The sequence below is a fragment of the Fusarium graminearum genome, chromosome 2, assembly GCF_000240135.3.
Source record: "Fusarium graminearum PH-1 chromosome 2, whole genome shotgun sequence".
NCBI lineage: Eukaryota > Fungi > Ascomycota > Sordariomycetes > Hypocreales > Nectriaceae > Fusarium > Fusarium graminearum.
In genome coordinates, this window is record NC_026475.1 from 8,385,227 (window position 1) to 8,398,859 (window position 13,633).

Genomic DNA, 13,633 nt, shown 5'->3' on the forward strand with positions numbered 1-13,633 from the left:
CGTTTATTCGACCCTTCTTGTGGTCGCTATCCAGACCCTGTCAACATGCAGTCCATGATTGCTCTTCTCGGCTTGGCTATCGCTAACCTTGCGGTTGCCAGCCCTTGCAAGCCTGTACAACCGACTTCAGCTTCACAGAGTCTTTCTCTTACCTCTACCGTTCCTTCTGTCGCAATCAGCGAGACCTCAAGTGCTACCATTCCCCAAACGAGCTCACCTACCCAGGAAGAAGGGACCGTCGTCACCAACTCTCTTACAGGCGGTGGTTTTAATGCACCCGATCTCACCAACCCTCCCACATTCCTTCAAAACTTCCAAGGAACTGGTGATGTCAAGTTCCACGAGGGCGGATGTTACAAGGCAGATGGCAGCCCGGATGATGGTTGTGCTTCCTTATCAGCATCTGGAAACCCAGCTGGCAAGCGTGACCTAGGCTCCATGGCTACCCTCTTCCAGATGATGAACTCTCTAAACACTGGTGCAAGGAGTCGATACACTGTCCAGTTCTACTATATCGTCGCCTCTGGTGGTAGCCAGGCATGTACTGTCAGCGCCTCACTAGGTAACACACAGTTCTACTCCAGTTCGCTTTCGAGCTCTGGTGGTGCCAGTGTCTCGTGGAACCATGTTCTCTCCACTGTCGTCGCCGATTCTGCTTCTGCCGTCTTCTCCATCTCAATGTCTTGCAGTGGTAATGGAATCTCCATGATCCTTGTCGACTCTATTTTCATCTCTAACCAAGTCACTCCCGAGACCATTGGTGATGTCAAGCTTGACTTTGGGGTTCCTGCAGTTGACCCTGTTACAACATCCAAGGCACCTATCACTACCGATGGACCACAGACTGCGGGCGCCCCTTCTACCGCAGTCACCGATTCTCTTGAGACTAGTGTCGAAGAGTCAACCCATGCTGTCAGCAGTGACTCGGCCTCCGTTATTGATCAGACCACTGCATCGGGTGTCAAATTCCCCACTGAGACAGCTGCAACACCTAATCAGTCAACTGAAGGCTCTCAGAACACAGACGCTGATTTTACTTCGCACACTCAGCCTATTTCTGAGCAGACCACAGAAGAGCCTGCTTCATCCACCATCCCTCCATTGCTCCCGAAGCCCAGCACGGCCATGACCGAATCTGAGAACGGTGAATCCACTCCCCTACCTGGCACTCCAGCCGCCTCATCCACCATAATCCCTCCCATCATCCCTAAGCCCACTACGGCTCTGACACAGCCCGGCAATGAGGGAACCACACCTCCGCTAGGTACTCCCGGTGCCTCGTCCACCATTCCTCCTATTATCCCTAAACCCAGCACAGCTGTGACTGAATCCGATAATGAGGGAGCCACTCCTACACCTGGCACTCCAACCGCTTTATCGACCATCCCTCCCATTATCCCCAAGCTCAGCACCATGACTCAGCCCGAGAATGAGGAAACCACTTCCACACCTGGTACTCCAGCCGTCACACCCATCATCCCCGTTACCCCCGTCACTCCTGTCACTCTTGTCACTCATGTTACTCCCGTCAAACCTGTGACTACAATTACTCCTGGTACTCCCTTCCCCACAAGAGATGCTCCTTCTCCCTCAGAGACCTCATGCTCGCCTATGTGCATTCCCAAGGGAGACGCTTTCGAGCAGCCCTGGACTTGCAATATTCGCGGTGTCTACAGCGGCCCCACCTACACCGTCCCTGAGAATATCCACCCGGAGATGGTCAACAGTGAGAACTGTGCCGAGATCTGCCAGTACCTGCCAGGCTGCAAGTCATCCGCTTTGGTTGATGGGCAGTGTCGTTTCACCGATGCATTGATCCGCAGGTCTGAGATTACGACCTTGGACCGTTCAGAACCTAACCAGGGCTTCTGGAACGAGCAGAGATGTTTCCAGTGCAACGATTGTTCTTTGCCGCCATTGTTCAATCCGCCCGAAATGACCCATGCTCCAGAGGAAGTCTCTTCCACTACTGCACCTGAGGAAACCAGGACCCGAAGTACAGAGACCACCCCTACTGAGACAAGAAACATTATCTGTGGTTATGTTGGTCAATACACTGGTGGTGGTGGTCCTTATGAGGCTGACCGCACAGCCTTCCCCAATCAAGACAGTCTGAAGGCGTGTAGACAGGCTTGCGATGGTATTCGAGACTGCAAGGCTGTTGCGTTTGTCATTCGGGACAAGTTCCAAAGCCCAGGTTACTGTCTCTTTGCTGATAACCGCATCACATGGGATACTCTGGTGTCTGATGATCGAGCTGCTTACAAGGCTATCTGGGCCGATCCTGAATGTGACTTTGATCTCATCTCGGTTCCTGAGCTGTCTTTCCCTACGACTACTATGCCGCCCGTTGACTCTCAGCCTACAACGCTGGCTACACGAACCTCTCAACAACCCGAGACCACGACAACACCTGCTGATGTGTGTCTCTTCAACCGTGGTCAATCGTGTGAAATGACCCCAAGCAAGTTGGAGTCTGGTACCTTTTGCGCTTATGCCGCCAGGTTCAACGGCAATCAGTGGAAGGAAAGCCGTCAAGACTACCCTTACCAAGACACTCTGGGACAGTGTGCCGCTATTTGCCAGACCATGGACCATTGTGAGTCAGCAGCGTACTGGCAGACAGAGAACCGCTGTCTTTTCACTGCGAAGAAGATAGTTGAGTCTGATTTCACCATCACCCCTGATCGTGACTTTGAGCACGCAACCTGGACACACAAGTCCTGCTGGACGTGCCCTTCCTGCCAGGCAACTCCCGCGCCCATAACCCGTGCCGTATCCTGTTCCTATGAACAAGGCGATGTTTGCCAGCGTGTGACATCGAACATTGATGGTGCTCTATGCAACTACCAAGGCTTTTGGGAACTAGAGTGGAGAGAGTCTCTGGAGAAATACCCTGACCAGAGCTCACCTGCCAAGTGTGCTGCCATCTGCCGTACGCGAGATGATTGCTTTGGATCTGGATACAAGGACGGCATATGCATGTTTTCGCCAATCCGTCTGGAGCCTCAGAAGTTTAGAGATTGGCCCGACCACTCACGAGATGGAGTTTGGGATGACATCTCTTGTTTCCAGTGTCCAAACTGTGCTTAGTGGGATATAAATAACACTCTCTGTTAATGACTCGACGGAGAAGAAAATAAAACTTCACTGTACATATTACATAATAAATATTTTACTCGTCATTATCGCGTTACGTGTCTCTACCATGATGAAGATCTACAAACTCAAATGCTGCCAATGTAGTGCACAGACAATAGTCTTATTGCTATTATTAGTCAATGAATTTATTTTAACATAGTTTGTCAATGTTTTCATGATCTAGACTTGCTATTTCCGTCATACTTGGCTAATTCTGATGGGGTGGAACAAAAGAGGGAACTCGTGAAGAATAGTTCTGGCCTTTCTGTTCCACTTCACACTTGATGCCAATTTCATCCCGACTTACTTCCACTAAAAGCTTACACCAATTCTCGGCCTTGTAAAAATGCCTTGTATCAGCACTAGCCGCAATCTCTGTTTAGAAGCTCCGCAATATCTTCCTAATTGCCGGGGTACCAAAGCGTTGTGTTATCCATCAGGTCTGTGAGTAAACAGTGGTAGGAAAAGGTTCCTCAGATGAACGGCTTACTCGGTTGCTAGCGCTGATAATGGTATCCTCTTAAAGAGCACTAGTTAGCAGTGCCCTTCTCTAAGCCGTTTTAACCGCTGACCCATTCTCCTGGCTCTATGGCGATCAGGACTTTTGTACAAAAGACTGGAACGGTAGATCTTAGTTACTTGGATTACCAATCACTAAGTCATAGTTGCCACACAACTGTATGTTCTCTTGGGGGCCTCGTTGTTCTCGTCTGGTTTATCACATGTCATTTCTCTCAACGTCGGAGACCTGGAAGACTGTTAATTGGAGGTTGACTCAACGTAGCATTCATGGATTCAAGCACACTCATTCCTAAAATGACCGCAACCTTGGAAGAACGACACACTCTATGAACGGGTCACTTTCAACATGACTGGCTCACCGCTGGTTATCAGGCTCAACTCAGTCCCATCCTCCGCTAACTGCTAGCTTCATCACCGGGCCTCTCTCTAGCTCGCCCTATCGTCAACTCAGCCACTGGTAGGGCTGAGGTGAACCCTGTAAAGATCACTTTTCGCGCGGTTGCTCGTTGGTCAAACGACGTTGATCATTGCCGCTATCGGCCATTTACTCGTGTCATAGACCTATGATTCGGGATTCGTGTCAGCGACTTCCGAAATTGAAGTCAAGTTGCAAGACTCTTACCTCCGACTTCCGACACTAACGGCCTACAGTAACAGGGTGCTGGATCCTTTGTCTGGCACGCATGGATCCCACTCGATCCCACTCAGCCCCCGATACGAATACTTACAGTTACGCAGTGATGACAAGCTGGGTTAAATTTGAAGTTATAAAAGGCCACTATATAGCTGTTCAATGAAGATATCATCTCTATCAAATTATCCTCGATAACAAACATCACTATGGCTAACATGAACGGCGACGAGAAGAAAATACCCCAAAAGACCCGTGAGGTCAGTAACCATCACATGGACTCTACAGTCTGGAACGATGTCAAGCTCAGATCAGATGATATCATCATCTCAACCTACTCCAAGTCAGGAACAACAGTATGTTAATCAAGATCATTCCGGGTGTCAGTATAGGTACTAACCACTAAATCCAGTGGGTGCAACAAATCGTCTCTCAGCTCATCCATAAAGGTGACCCAACCGTTGCAGCGGGCGCTTTGTCACCATGGGTTGACATTCGCATTGTCCCTAGGGAGGTCATGCTTGAAATGGTTGAGGCTCAGACACACAGGCGTTTCATGAAGACACACTTGCCCGTCGACAGTCTCGTGTGGGATCCTAAAGTCAAGTACATCTTCATCGCCCGCGACGGTCGAGACATGATCTGGAGTCTTCACCACCACTTCTATACTGCAACACCCACCTTTTACAGCTTTTTCGAAAACACTGGCATAGCCCCATTTGAACGGCCTAGCGAGAACCCGAGGGATATGTTGATTGATCTCATCGAAGATGACACCCGTCCCACGATTTGTTGGCCTTTTTGGAGCCACATTCGAGGATGGTGGGAGCGTCGCGACCAGCCCAACCTCATGCTGGTTCACTTCAACGACCTCAAGAAGGATCTTGAGGGAGAGATTCGCAAGATTGCCAAGTTTCTTGAAACCCCTGACATGGCTGAGGACAAGTTCAAAGATGTCGTTGAGCACTGTACTTTTGACTGGATGAAGGAACATGCGGAGCTAGCTGCACCGCCTCAAGCTGCAGTTGCATGGGAGAATGGTGCCAGGGACTTTGTCAACAAAGGTTCCAATGGACGATGGAGAGATGTGTTGTCTGAGGAAGATAACAAGAGGTACCTGGACAAGGCGAGAGAGGAGCTTGGGGAAGAGTGCGCGAACTGGTTGCAGAATGGTGGCTCGTTCAAGTAAGTTGAAGATGAGATAATATTAGATAACTGTGGCAATAAAACTGCATTATAAGTATTTTGTACAGAGTGAATGTGAGTTAAAATTGTCATCAAGTGGAAACTGCTTGCGCTTTTTAGAATTAACTAGGAACTACTTCGCTAGCTACATTAATATCTTCATGTCGCTTAACGAACTCCGTCATCTTCACGTCAATTTCTCCATCATAAGCTTGCTATGGTGATAGTTAGTAAAGTCTCCTAGTATAAGAGAAATAGCTCAATAAGTTTACCTTGGTGGGTGAGTTGTGAAACACTTCGCACTCGAAGATACAAATTGGTTCAGCGAATTTAATATAATCAGTCTCACGGGTTTCCCGCATGATACTTGTAATTCTTAAGGTAGTCAGTTAAAGTTCTTGGCTATAAGAGTGTGTGGTTCCATGTGTCAACTTACGGATTTAGGATCTCGGGCATGCGGTCAGTGACGCCCACAGTACACTGCCAATCGGTAGCGATGCAAGGTCCCGTATGTTTTACCATGTAGTCGTAGACGAAATGCTTGAGTTGCAGATTGATTGGGTCTAGTTGTGGTATATAATGATCATTTTGGATTGTCGCTCTGTCACTTGATGACAGTTGCTTCTTGGGACGCTCACAGGCTACTTCTGTGGTTGGTAGGCTCATCTTGAATTAGCAAAGAAAGAGCGTATTTGTAAATTTAATGGCGAAAGATTTGTACTTGGATAAAGGGCTAGCTTTTGCCTTATTTGTATTCTATCCTATGCCGGATATGGTCTGACACATCCTGCAGTCATGTGGCATGGCAGTAAAGCTACCTATCAGGTGTTGTTGTTAGTTATATAGAGGGGCTGTACTTTGAAGCTACAATGGGTTTTTACTTTTGTTAACAGCCTCACCCAGTCTATTAAAACATTAACAGTCGCTCTCAGTTGCCAACTATTTATTTAAAGTCAAGACTATTTCTGTAACTTAAAAAGCGAGCTTATATTGAATAGCTAGTTATCTCTACAGCGCCTGCAATTCATGATTATCACATCTTCTTCAAGATGCCATTCTCTCAGCACGACCTTGCAAAGTCTTGACCAAATCAATACCAGCCTTTGTTGCATCATCCAAATTCTCCTCCGGCAAGCCAAGGAGGTCATTCTGTGCTTTTGCCGAGAGATTACTGGGATCCTCTGGGAAGAACGCCCTCGCATAAAGCAGCTTACTAAACCCGGCCATATTCCCGCTCTTGACCATGCCCATGCCCTCCTCATATCGCTTCTTGGTAGATTCGTAGGTAATGGTCCAGTCAGCGTCAGAAGTTCCGGTGACACGCTTGATGCTTTCGAACATATCCTTCTGGCTGACAACGAAACTCTTGATGTTGACAGGCTTGTTGAGAAAGCTTGAAAGGGTGAGGCTGTGATCGTCTTCGTTGACGGGAAGTTCCTTGAGGCTCAGAACCTTTGCAACGGCTCTTCCAACCTGAGACAAAGTCGAAGTAGAGTTCTTGGTATTCCCATCGTCGTAGAATGTGACAGAACGGTTATCCAAATTGAACCCAAAGCGTTGTTCCCCACCAGCAAGACTGTAATCGTACCAGAAGCCACAACAAATATTGACCCACTGCATGCCTAATCTTTCGATCTCGTCCCTATTGGCTTTACCAACGGGTCCAAGGAGGGTATCCTCACCAAGCTTGGCTTGTTCAATATCTCCCGTAAAACCATTGGGCATGATGTAAGGTACACTGGCCTTGGCGGCTGCTTGAACGAGCTTTTTATGGGTGTCACGAGGTGCCGTGGGAGCTATAGTAATGATGAGGAATTGCTGATTCTTAAGGGCAGAAACAATGCTAGATTCATCGTTATAGTTGACGTGTGCGACAATAACGCCGTCTGGAAGTTTGTTGGTGCTATCTTCGCGGGTGAGTGCTGTGACAATGTGTTTTCCCGTTTGGAGAAGAGCAGCGGTGATGTATGCCCCAACGGTACCGGCGGCCTGGTTTATGGGTTAATTTTTGAATTCATACAAATACAGCTCCAAGTCTATGTATTGGACTTACTCCAACAATGGCGACTCTCTCAATCGCATTATTGAAGCCTTCAGGCTGGTCCTTTGCGTAACGAGGCATTGTTTTGTTGATGAAGGTTTTACTTTGGGGAAGGTGGTATGTAAGAAATGTCTTTTTAGACTACGTAGTAATTCTGATCTTTACAACACGCTACTTTATATACTTGACTTCTTACAAGACGCAGTGTTGATAGTCTCGGCTTATTCTAGTGCCACGGTGTTAAAAGCCGAACTCCACATCTTATCTCCATATTTGACTCAAGGAGGATCGAATCCTCCGAAGGATGAGATATTGTCGGACATAGGACATAAGATGTAGCCGCTGATTCATCCTCAAGACTACCATAGAAAGAACAACAAGTGGACATGTATTAGAAATCTTCCATCCATTGAAGAATAAAAAAGCAAAAGAGAAAGGCTGGGTATAAGTCAGTGTCAGCCCATTGACTCTCACTAATTTACCCACTAAAATAACGACCGATGGAGCTTGGCTGAACTGAACTTAATTACTACATGTTTCGTTATCTGAGGATCCTTTCAAGATAAGAACCAAGGTACTGGGTTTCTATGACGGTTGTTCTAGTTCACTCTGGCATGTCTTTCCCGTGAACAATCCGTCCAACATCCATTGTGCATTATGTTCCCATTGTGTTTTCATCCAAGGAATGGCATGCACCGATTGACTGCTATGAGTCCTTCTAATAAATTGCATCAAGATACATTCGCTTCTGTTAGGAGTTTATGAGTTGATCGAAAGAAATGGCTGGTTGATATCATGAACACGGGACATAGCGACTCCATGTTATAACCAGTACTACTCATTTATTAAGAAATGGGAATGGAAACAAGTGCGTCGCACCAGATTCACGAGTTCATACTTATCACTTGCGACTTTGCGTTGAGTAAAAGCCACGGGATATGGCTCAGTCCCATCTTTACACAACTCTCGACCCTATTCTAACAATTGACTCCCAAGTCTAAATGACCTGATGAGTCTGTATGTGAGAGTATCTTGTGTAAACCGGACCTTGCCAGCACCCTATGGATGAAATTCCGGAGTATTGCAAATCCGATGCATCAGTCACTGCAATCTACCCTACCTGTGTTCCGCTTATCTCCCCACCTGGAATAAAGATTTTCAAGTGTTATAATATTGACACTAATTGATCGAATTTCCTTCATTGTTGTTTCAGACCAAAGCTAGCAGTGTCCTTTGTTTCAGTGGCTTGTGCCAACGAACGCTCAGCTTTGATGGTCAACCTAGTGTTGAGAACAATGAACAGACTCTTGTACTCTAGAAAGATAGATCATGTTTCAGAAATCATCTGCAAAGAGATATTCATCATGTTCAGCATTTTCGACAGTATAAATACCTCCCAACCTTATCCCTCAAAATCCAATTCTCTTTCCTCACCACAAACATTCTGACAACACACAAGCTAATAACAACAACGACTTTGACAACCACAGCTTTCAGAACTCAGACATCCTGGAAAACCAATTTTTCATCAACTCAACCCACCAGAAATCAGACAAAATGTCTTCCATTTCTTTCACCACTCAATACGTGGACTCTGAGGTCCTCGACATTGGTGGCAGCAACATCAACATGACCTTCGTCGACAACCAGCTTCCCAAGGCCTTTGCCGGTCAGGGTGATTTCCCCAAGGAAGTTGCCTACACCACTGGTATGGACAAGTGGAACGCCATTGCTGACAAGTCGTACCAGACAACCGATGAGATGTCCATCATCGAGGCCACTGCCGCCAAGGTCGTCGATGAGCTTGAGTCTGGAACTCATATCATTGATCTCGGCGCCGCTAACAGCAAGAAGTTCGAACCCTATGTCCGAGAGTTCCTCGTTCAAGGTAAGGAATGCGTCTACGTCGCTCTTGATCTTTCTCGTGACTCTCTGGTAGAGCACATCGCCAAGGCCAAGGCTACCTTCCCCACTGTCAAGTGTGTTGGGCTCTGGGGTAGCTTCGAGCAGGGAGATGCCTACTTCAAGCAGACTCGCCCCATTGCTCGTCTTTTCCTCTCTCTTGGTAGCATTTTCTACAATGCTCCCGATGGAATGGCAAAGGACCGCTGCATCGAGTTCAAGAACCACCTCACTGCCAATGATCGTCTGATTGTTGGACAGGACGGTCCCACCGGTGCTGAAGCCAGCAACTCTCACGCTGCTTACCAGACTGAGGAGTACGATGCTTTTTTTACCAACTACCTGCAGGGTCTCCAGGACCATGGTGGTATCATGGGAGCTAACCCCAAGCTCGCTTGGACTGTTGAGAGCAAGATGTCCCAGGCCATGCACTACTTCGATGTCACCGCCAACCAGGACATGTTGTGTGAGGCGTTCAACATTGAGGTTCCTGCTGGCACCGTCTACCAGATGTTCAAGTCTTGGAAGCGCCACCCGGCTGAGATTCATCAGCTGACCAACTCCGTCGGTCTCAAGATCGAGACTCTTGGCAAGGCCAAGAATTCTGGTATGCGCCAGTATATCATCAAGGCTTAAGCCTATGGTGGTGTGGGGTGACGCGATAGTCACTAGCGACTTTTCCTTTGTATTTTCCTATGTTTGGGAGTTTTGGAGTTCGGGAATGGGAAAAGGAGTCTGAGCAGGGTGCTAACAGACTATCCTGGCGCTGGCCGTCAGAAGAATGAGCATTTACATGGAGTATCTAGATTGGTTATTGCATACCGAATAAAATGTTTTTTCTTTATATTTATCTCCAACATTGCTAATGTGACGTGAAAGACTAACAAACTGATCTATTAATAACAACACTGTGACAACAAAATCTTTAGCAGAGGACTAAGAGGTCGCCAAACAGCCTGGAAGGGCGAATGGTGTTTGCCTCGCTCAATAGACGCATGTCTCCCGTGCAGATATGCGGCTGGATATAGCGAGGGAGCGAGGAATTTATCTACCCAGTTAAGTTCGTCTTGGCTCAACAGTGTTGGAGAATTGCTGGTGTTCATCTGGGCTCTATATGACAGTACATACAAATAGTGATAGTGAGAGCGTAAAGACTGTACATCCTTTAAAGATTAGGGTAGATTAGTGCACCACCTACAGAGTGCGAGATTGCACATGTCACCTAAGCCACAGGGTGGCAATATATTTTACAATTGTCCTAATACCCACGTTGGCCCGCGCAATCTTCTTCCTGTCTCTACGCTCTCAACCTCTTCCATGTGCCTCGACTTATACCTAAAGCACGGCCGTTCTTTGATTTTCTCACGTACACCTTCAATCGGAAGCATGACGACTTGAGAATATCACTCACGGAACGATGCAATCTACGCTGCGTTTATTGCATGCCCGAGGAGGGTGTACCACTTTTGTACAGGTCTCGTGAGGGCATTGGAGTCATAATGCTCAAAAATTGTGATTTATGATGGAAACCTTATTATCAGGGTACCACTTTCGCCTGCCACAGAGATCCTGATGACTCCAGAGATAGTTATGCTTTCATCTGTGTTCGTTAACCAAGGGGTTACAAAGATCCGCCTCGCCGGAGGCGAGCCTACAATCAGGCCTGATATATTGCCTCTTATGCAGCAGCTAGGAGACCTCCGTGGCTTACGGGAGCTTTGCATAAACACGAATGGAATAGCTTTGCACCGAAAGCTCGAAGCCATGGCTGAGCACGGATTGACCGGGATCAATCTCAGTCTTGATAAATTGGACCCCTGGCAATTTCAGATCATGACCCGCCGGAAAGGATTCGATGCGGTTATGCGCAGTATCAACCGAGTCTATGAGCTCAACAAGCATGGTGCCGGTACTCGCCTCAAGATGAACTGTGTCGTAATGCGTGGCATTAATGATAAAGAGATCTTGCCTTTCGTCGAGATGACTCGAGAGCACGATATCGAGGTCAGGTTTATCGAGTATATGCCTTTCGACGGCAACAAATGGAACCAAGGCAACATGTTTACTTATGGCGAGATGCTTAGTGTTATTTGTGAAAAGCATCCAATGCTACATAAACTAGTAGACCCTAAGAACAATACAAGCAAGAAATGGAACATACCTGGATACCTAGGACAGATTGGATTTATTACTAGTATGACGCATAACTTCTGTGGCAGTTGCAACCGTCTCAGAATAACGAATGAGGGGAACCTGAAGGTATGTCTTTTTGGAAATGCTGAGGTCTCCTTGCGGGACAACTTGAGAGAATCGAATGCTGGACAACCGATCGATGAATCTGCCTACGAAACGCTAAAGGCAAGCATTCTTGAAGGAGACAACCAAGCGTTAGCTGAATCAATGGCATCAACGGAGTCGAAACTTCTAGAGACCATTGGCCGGGCTGTAAAACGCAAGAAGGAGAAGCATGCTGGTCTTAGTGAGCTAGAGCATATGCCAAATCGACCTACGATTTTAATAGGTGGGTAATATTATGAACTGCTTCAAATTGAGAATATTTAAGAGGGTAATTTAAGTTATGTTAGTCCTGTATATCTTCACCTTATAGGCTATTTTTGTTACTGATCGAACTAGTATAACCAGCCTCTTCAGTAGTAGCAGCCTTATGAGCCTTCTTATGTCTAATAAGGAAGATAGTTAGACTGCAGATGGCAATAACACCAAGAGTCACCAAAGCACCAATAATACCAGCAACGGCGTTAGAGATACCAGAGCCACTGGAGCTGTCAGGTGAGGTAGGGGATGCAGAGTCGCCCCTTAGAGCGGCAACACAGAATTCCTCAGTACTACCGCACATCGTGCACCATGATGAGACAGTGGTGATGGAACGCTTCTGCATTTCCTTCACGAAGATGGTCCAGCTCATGCCCTCTCGAGCCTGGCCGAAGAGGGGGAACTGAGAAAGCGAGGTACCATCATCGGAGCCATTGCGGAAGAGGAAACGGACTTGGAGATCATCGGTGGATGATGGGAAAGAGGTAACATTGTTCTCGGTGAAAATCTCAAAGGCCATGGTGCTGGCATAGAGAGGAAGACCGTAGAAGTCAATGTTGGCTTTAGTGAGACCAGAAAGACCAAAGAAGGAGAGAAAAGTGTCATAACTGCCCGCGAGGAGAGAGAACTTGAGTTTTCCCTTCCCAGTGACAGTCTGGTTAAGCTGGTTGAGGATGGCACTGGCAAGGGTCTTGCCACCAATGGACCTGTTGTCAGGGGCCGAGGCGTTATAATTCTGACCAAATTCAGAGCGGTCAGCGAGGAGACGCAGCTGGTCGAGCTTCTCAGGCTCAACGGAGAAGGATTTGTTATGGATGGAGGCGACGTTGATGAGGTCAAAGATATCATAGGCATTTTGATAGGTCATGTTCTCAGGCTTATAGTCATAGACGTCCTTCATGAGAGGGTAGAGGTCACCATAGAACTGTCTGGTGGCAGCAAACGTATCTTTGAACTGAGTGCTCTGCGAATACGACTTCTGGTCCTTGGTGGCAGCAGGACAGCTCTCATCGCCCTTGATCCAGATGGTATCGGGGGAGTTCTCATCCTCGCCATGAAGGACAACATACTGGTACCCGTTGAGAGGGGCCGTGTAGCCGGTGCCATTGTTAAGCTCCTGGACACCCACGTTTTGGTTGTTACCAATGGGAGGGTAGAGACCCTGGAGGAAAGCAGTGGCCGTATTGAGCAGGACCATTTGGTCAGGAGCGCTGGTCCAGATCTCGTTGGGGACATACTGGTCCTCTGAGATGCCTAGAATCTGTTTGCTGGCGCCTGAATCGAGGTACGTAGACCTGTAATAGGCGCCAACCTGGTAGTTTTGCTGGAAACCCAGGTTTGTCAAGGTGTAGCCCTTGTAGTGCTTTGAGGTGCGATCACCGTGGCGCGAGAAGACGGTGATGCCTAGGACAGTCTCACCCAACACGACAATAGGTGCCAGAGCTGCAGTGAGCAGGAAGCTCTTGGTAGATACAAGCATGTTTAATAAGCGACCGTGGCTTGAATAGTTATTATTATGATACTTCAGAATGAGTCAAGTAGACTTGGAGGCTCTTTGACGAGAAGAGAAAGAAGAGCAGTAACTATCTCTATTATGTCTACATGTCAGTACTTTTGGTAACTCTTCAACAGTGGCTTTCTTCACAACGAATTGATTG

General features: G+C 47.4%; 7 protein-coding genes across 7 annotated transcripts; 4 read left to right on the forward strand and 3 right to left on the reverse strand.

Annotated features, from left to right (window-relative positions):
* Window positions 1-45: 45 nt before the first annotated feature.
* On the forward strand, window positions 46-3,093 carry FGSG_02888 (uncharacterized protein; the record flags this gene model as incomplete). The annotated part of the gene is made up of 1 exon (XM_011324614.1): window positions 46-3,093. One exon carries the CDS (start codon window positions 46-48, stop codon window positions 3,091-3,093), a length of 3,048 nt encoding a protein of 1,015 aa, XP_011322916.1.
* A 1,410-nt stretch (window positions 3,094-4,503) lies between these two features.
* FGSG_02887 (uncharacterized protein) lies at window positions 4,504-5,483 on the forward strand (the record flags this gene model as incomplete). Its single annotated transcript, XM_011324615.1, has 2 exons — window positions 4,504-4,650; window positions 4,707-5,483. The coding sequence occupies 2 exons, from the start codon at window positions 4,504-4,506 to the stop codon at window positions 5,481-5,483; spliced, it is 924 nt and encodes a 307-aa protein (XP_011322917.1).
* A 118-nt stretch (window positions 5,484-5,601) lies between these two features.
* FGSG_12559 (uncharacterized protein) lies at window positions 5,602-6,174 on the reverse strand (the record flags this gene model as incomplete). The annotated part of the gene is made up of 3 exons (XM_011324616.1): window positions 5,916-6,174; window positions 5,752-5,854; window positions 5,602-5,694 (listed from the first exon to the last, which is right to left on the reverse strand). The coding sequence occupies exons 1-3, from the start codon at window positions 6,143-6,145 to the stop codon at window positions 5,602-5,604; spliced, it is 426 nt and encodes a 141-aa protein (XP_011322918.1). The 5' UTR covers window positions 6,146-6,174.
* A 349-nt stretch (window positions 6,175-6,523) lies between these two features.
* Window positions 6,524-7,601, reverse strand: FGSG_02886 (uncharacterized protein; the record flags this gene model as incomplete). The annotated part of the gene is made up of 2 exons (XM_011324617.1): window positions 6,524-7,468; window positions 7,533-7,601. 2 exons carry the CDS (start codon window positions 7,599-7,601, stop codon window positions 6,524-6,526), a joined length of 1,014 nt encoding a protein of 337 aa, XP_011322919.1.
* Window positions 7,602-9,077: 1,476 nt separating this feature from the next.
* FGSG_02885 (uncharacterized protein) lies at window positions 9,078-10,058 on the forward strand (the record flags this gene model as incomplete). The annotated part of the gene is made up of 1 exon (XM_011324618.1): window positions 9,078-10,058. The coding sequence occupies one exon, from the start codon at window positions 9,078-9,080 to the stop codon at window positions 10,056-10,058; it is 981 nt and encodes a 326-aa protein (XP_011322920.1).
* Window positions 10,059-10,839: 781 nt separating this feature from the next.
* FGSG_02884 (molybdenum cofactor biosynthesis protein 1 A) lies at window positions 10,840-11,951 on the forward strand (the record flags this gene model as incomplete). Its single annotated transcript, XM_011324619.1, has 2 exons — window positions 10,840-10,901; window positions 10,964-11,951. 2 exons carry the CDS (start codon window positions 10,840-10,842, stop codon window positions 11,949-11,951), a joined length of 1,050 nt encoding a protein of 349 aa, XP_011322921.1.
* Window positions 11,952-12,024: 73 nt separating this feature from the next.
* On the reverse strand, window positions 12,025-13,455 carry FGSG_02883 (uncharacterized protein; the record flags this gene model as incomplete). The annotated part of the gene is made up of 1 exon (XM_011324620.1): window positions 12,025-13,455. The coding sequence occupies one exon, from the start codon at window positions 13,453-13,455 to the stop codon at window positions 12,025-12,027; it is 1,431 nt and encodes a 476-aa protein (XP_011322922.1).
* Between the last annotated feature and the right edge of the window lie 178 nt (window positions 13,456-13,633).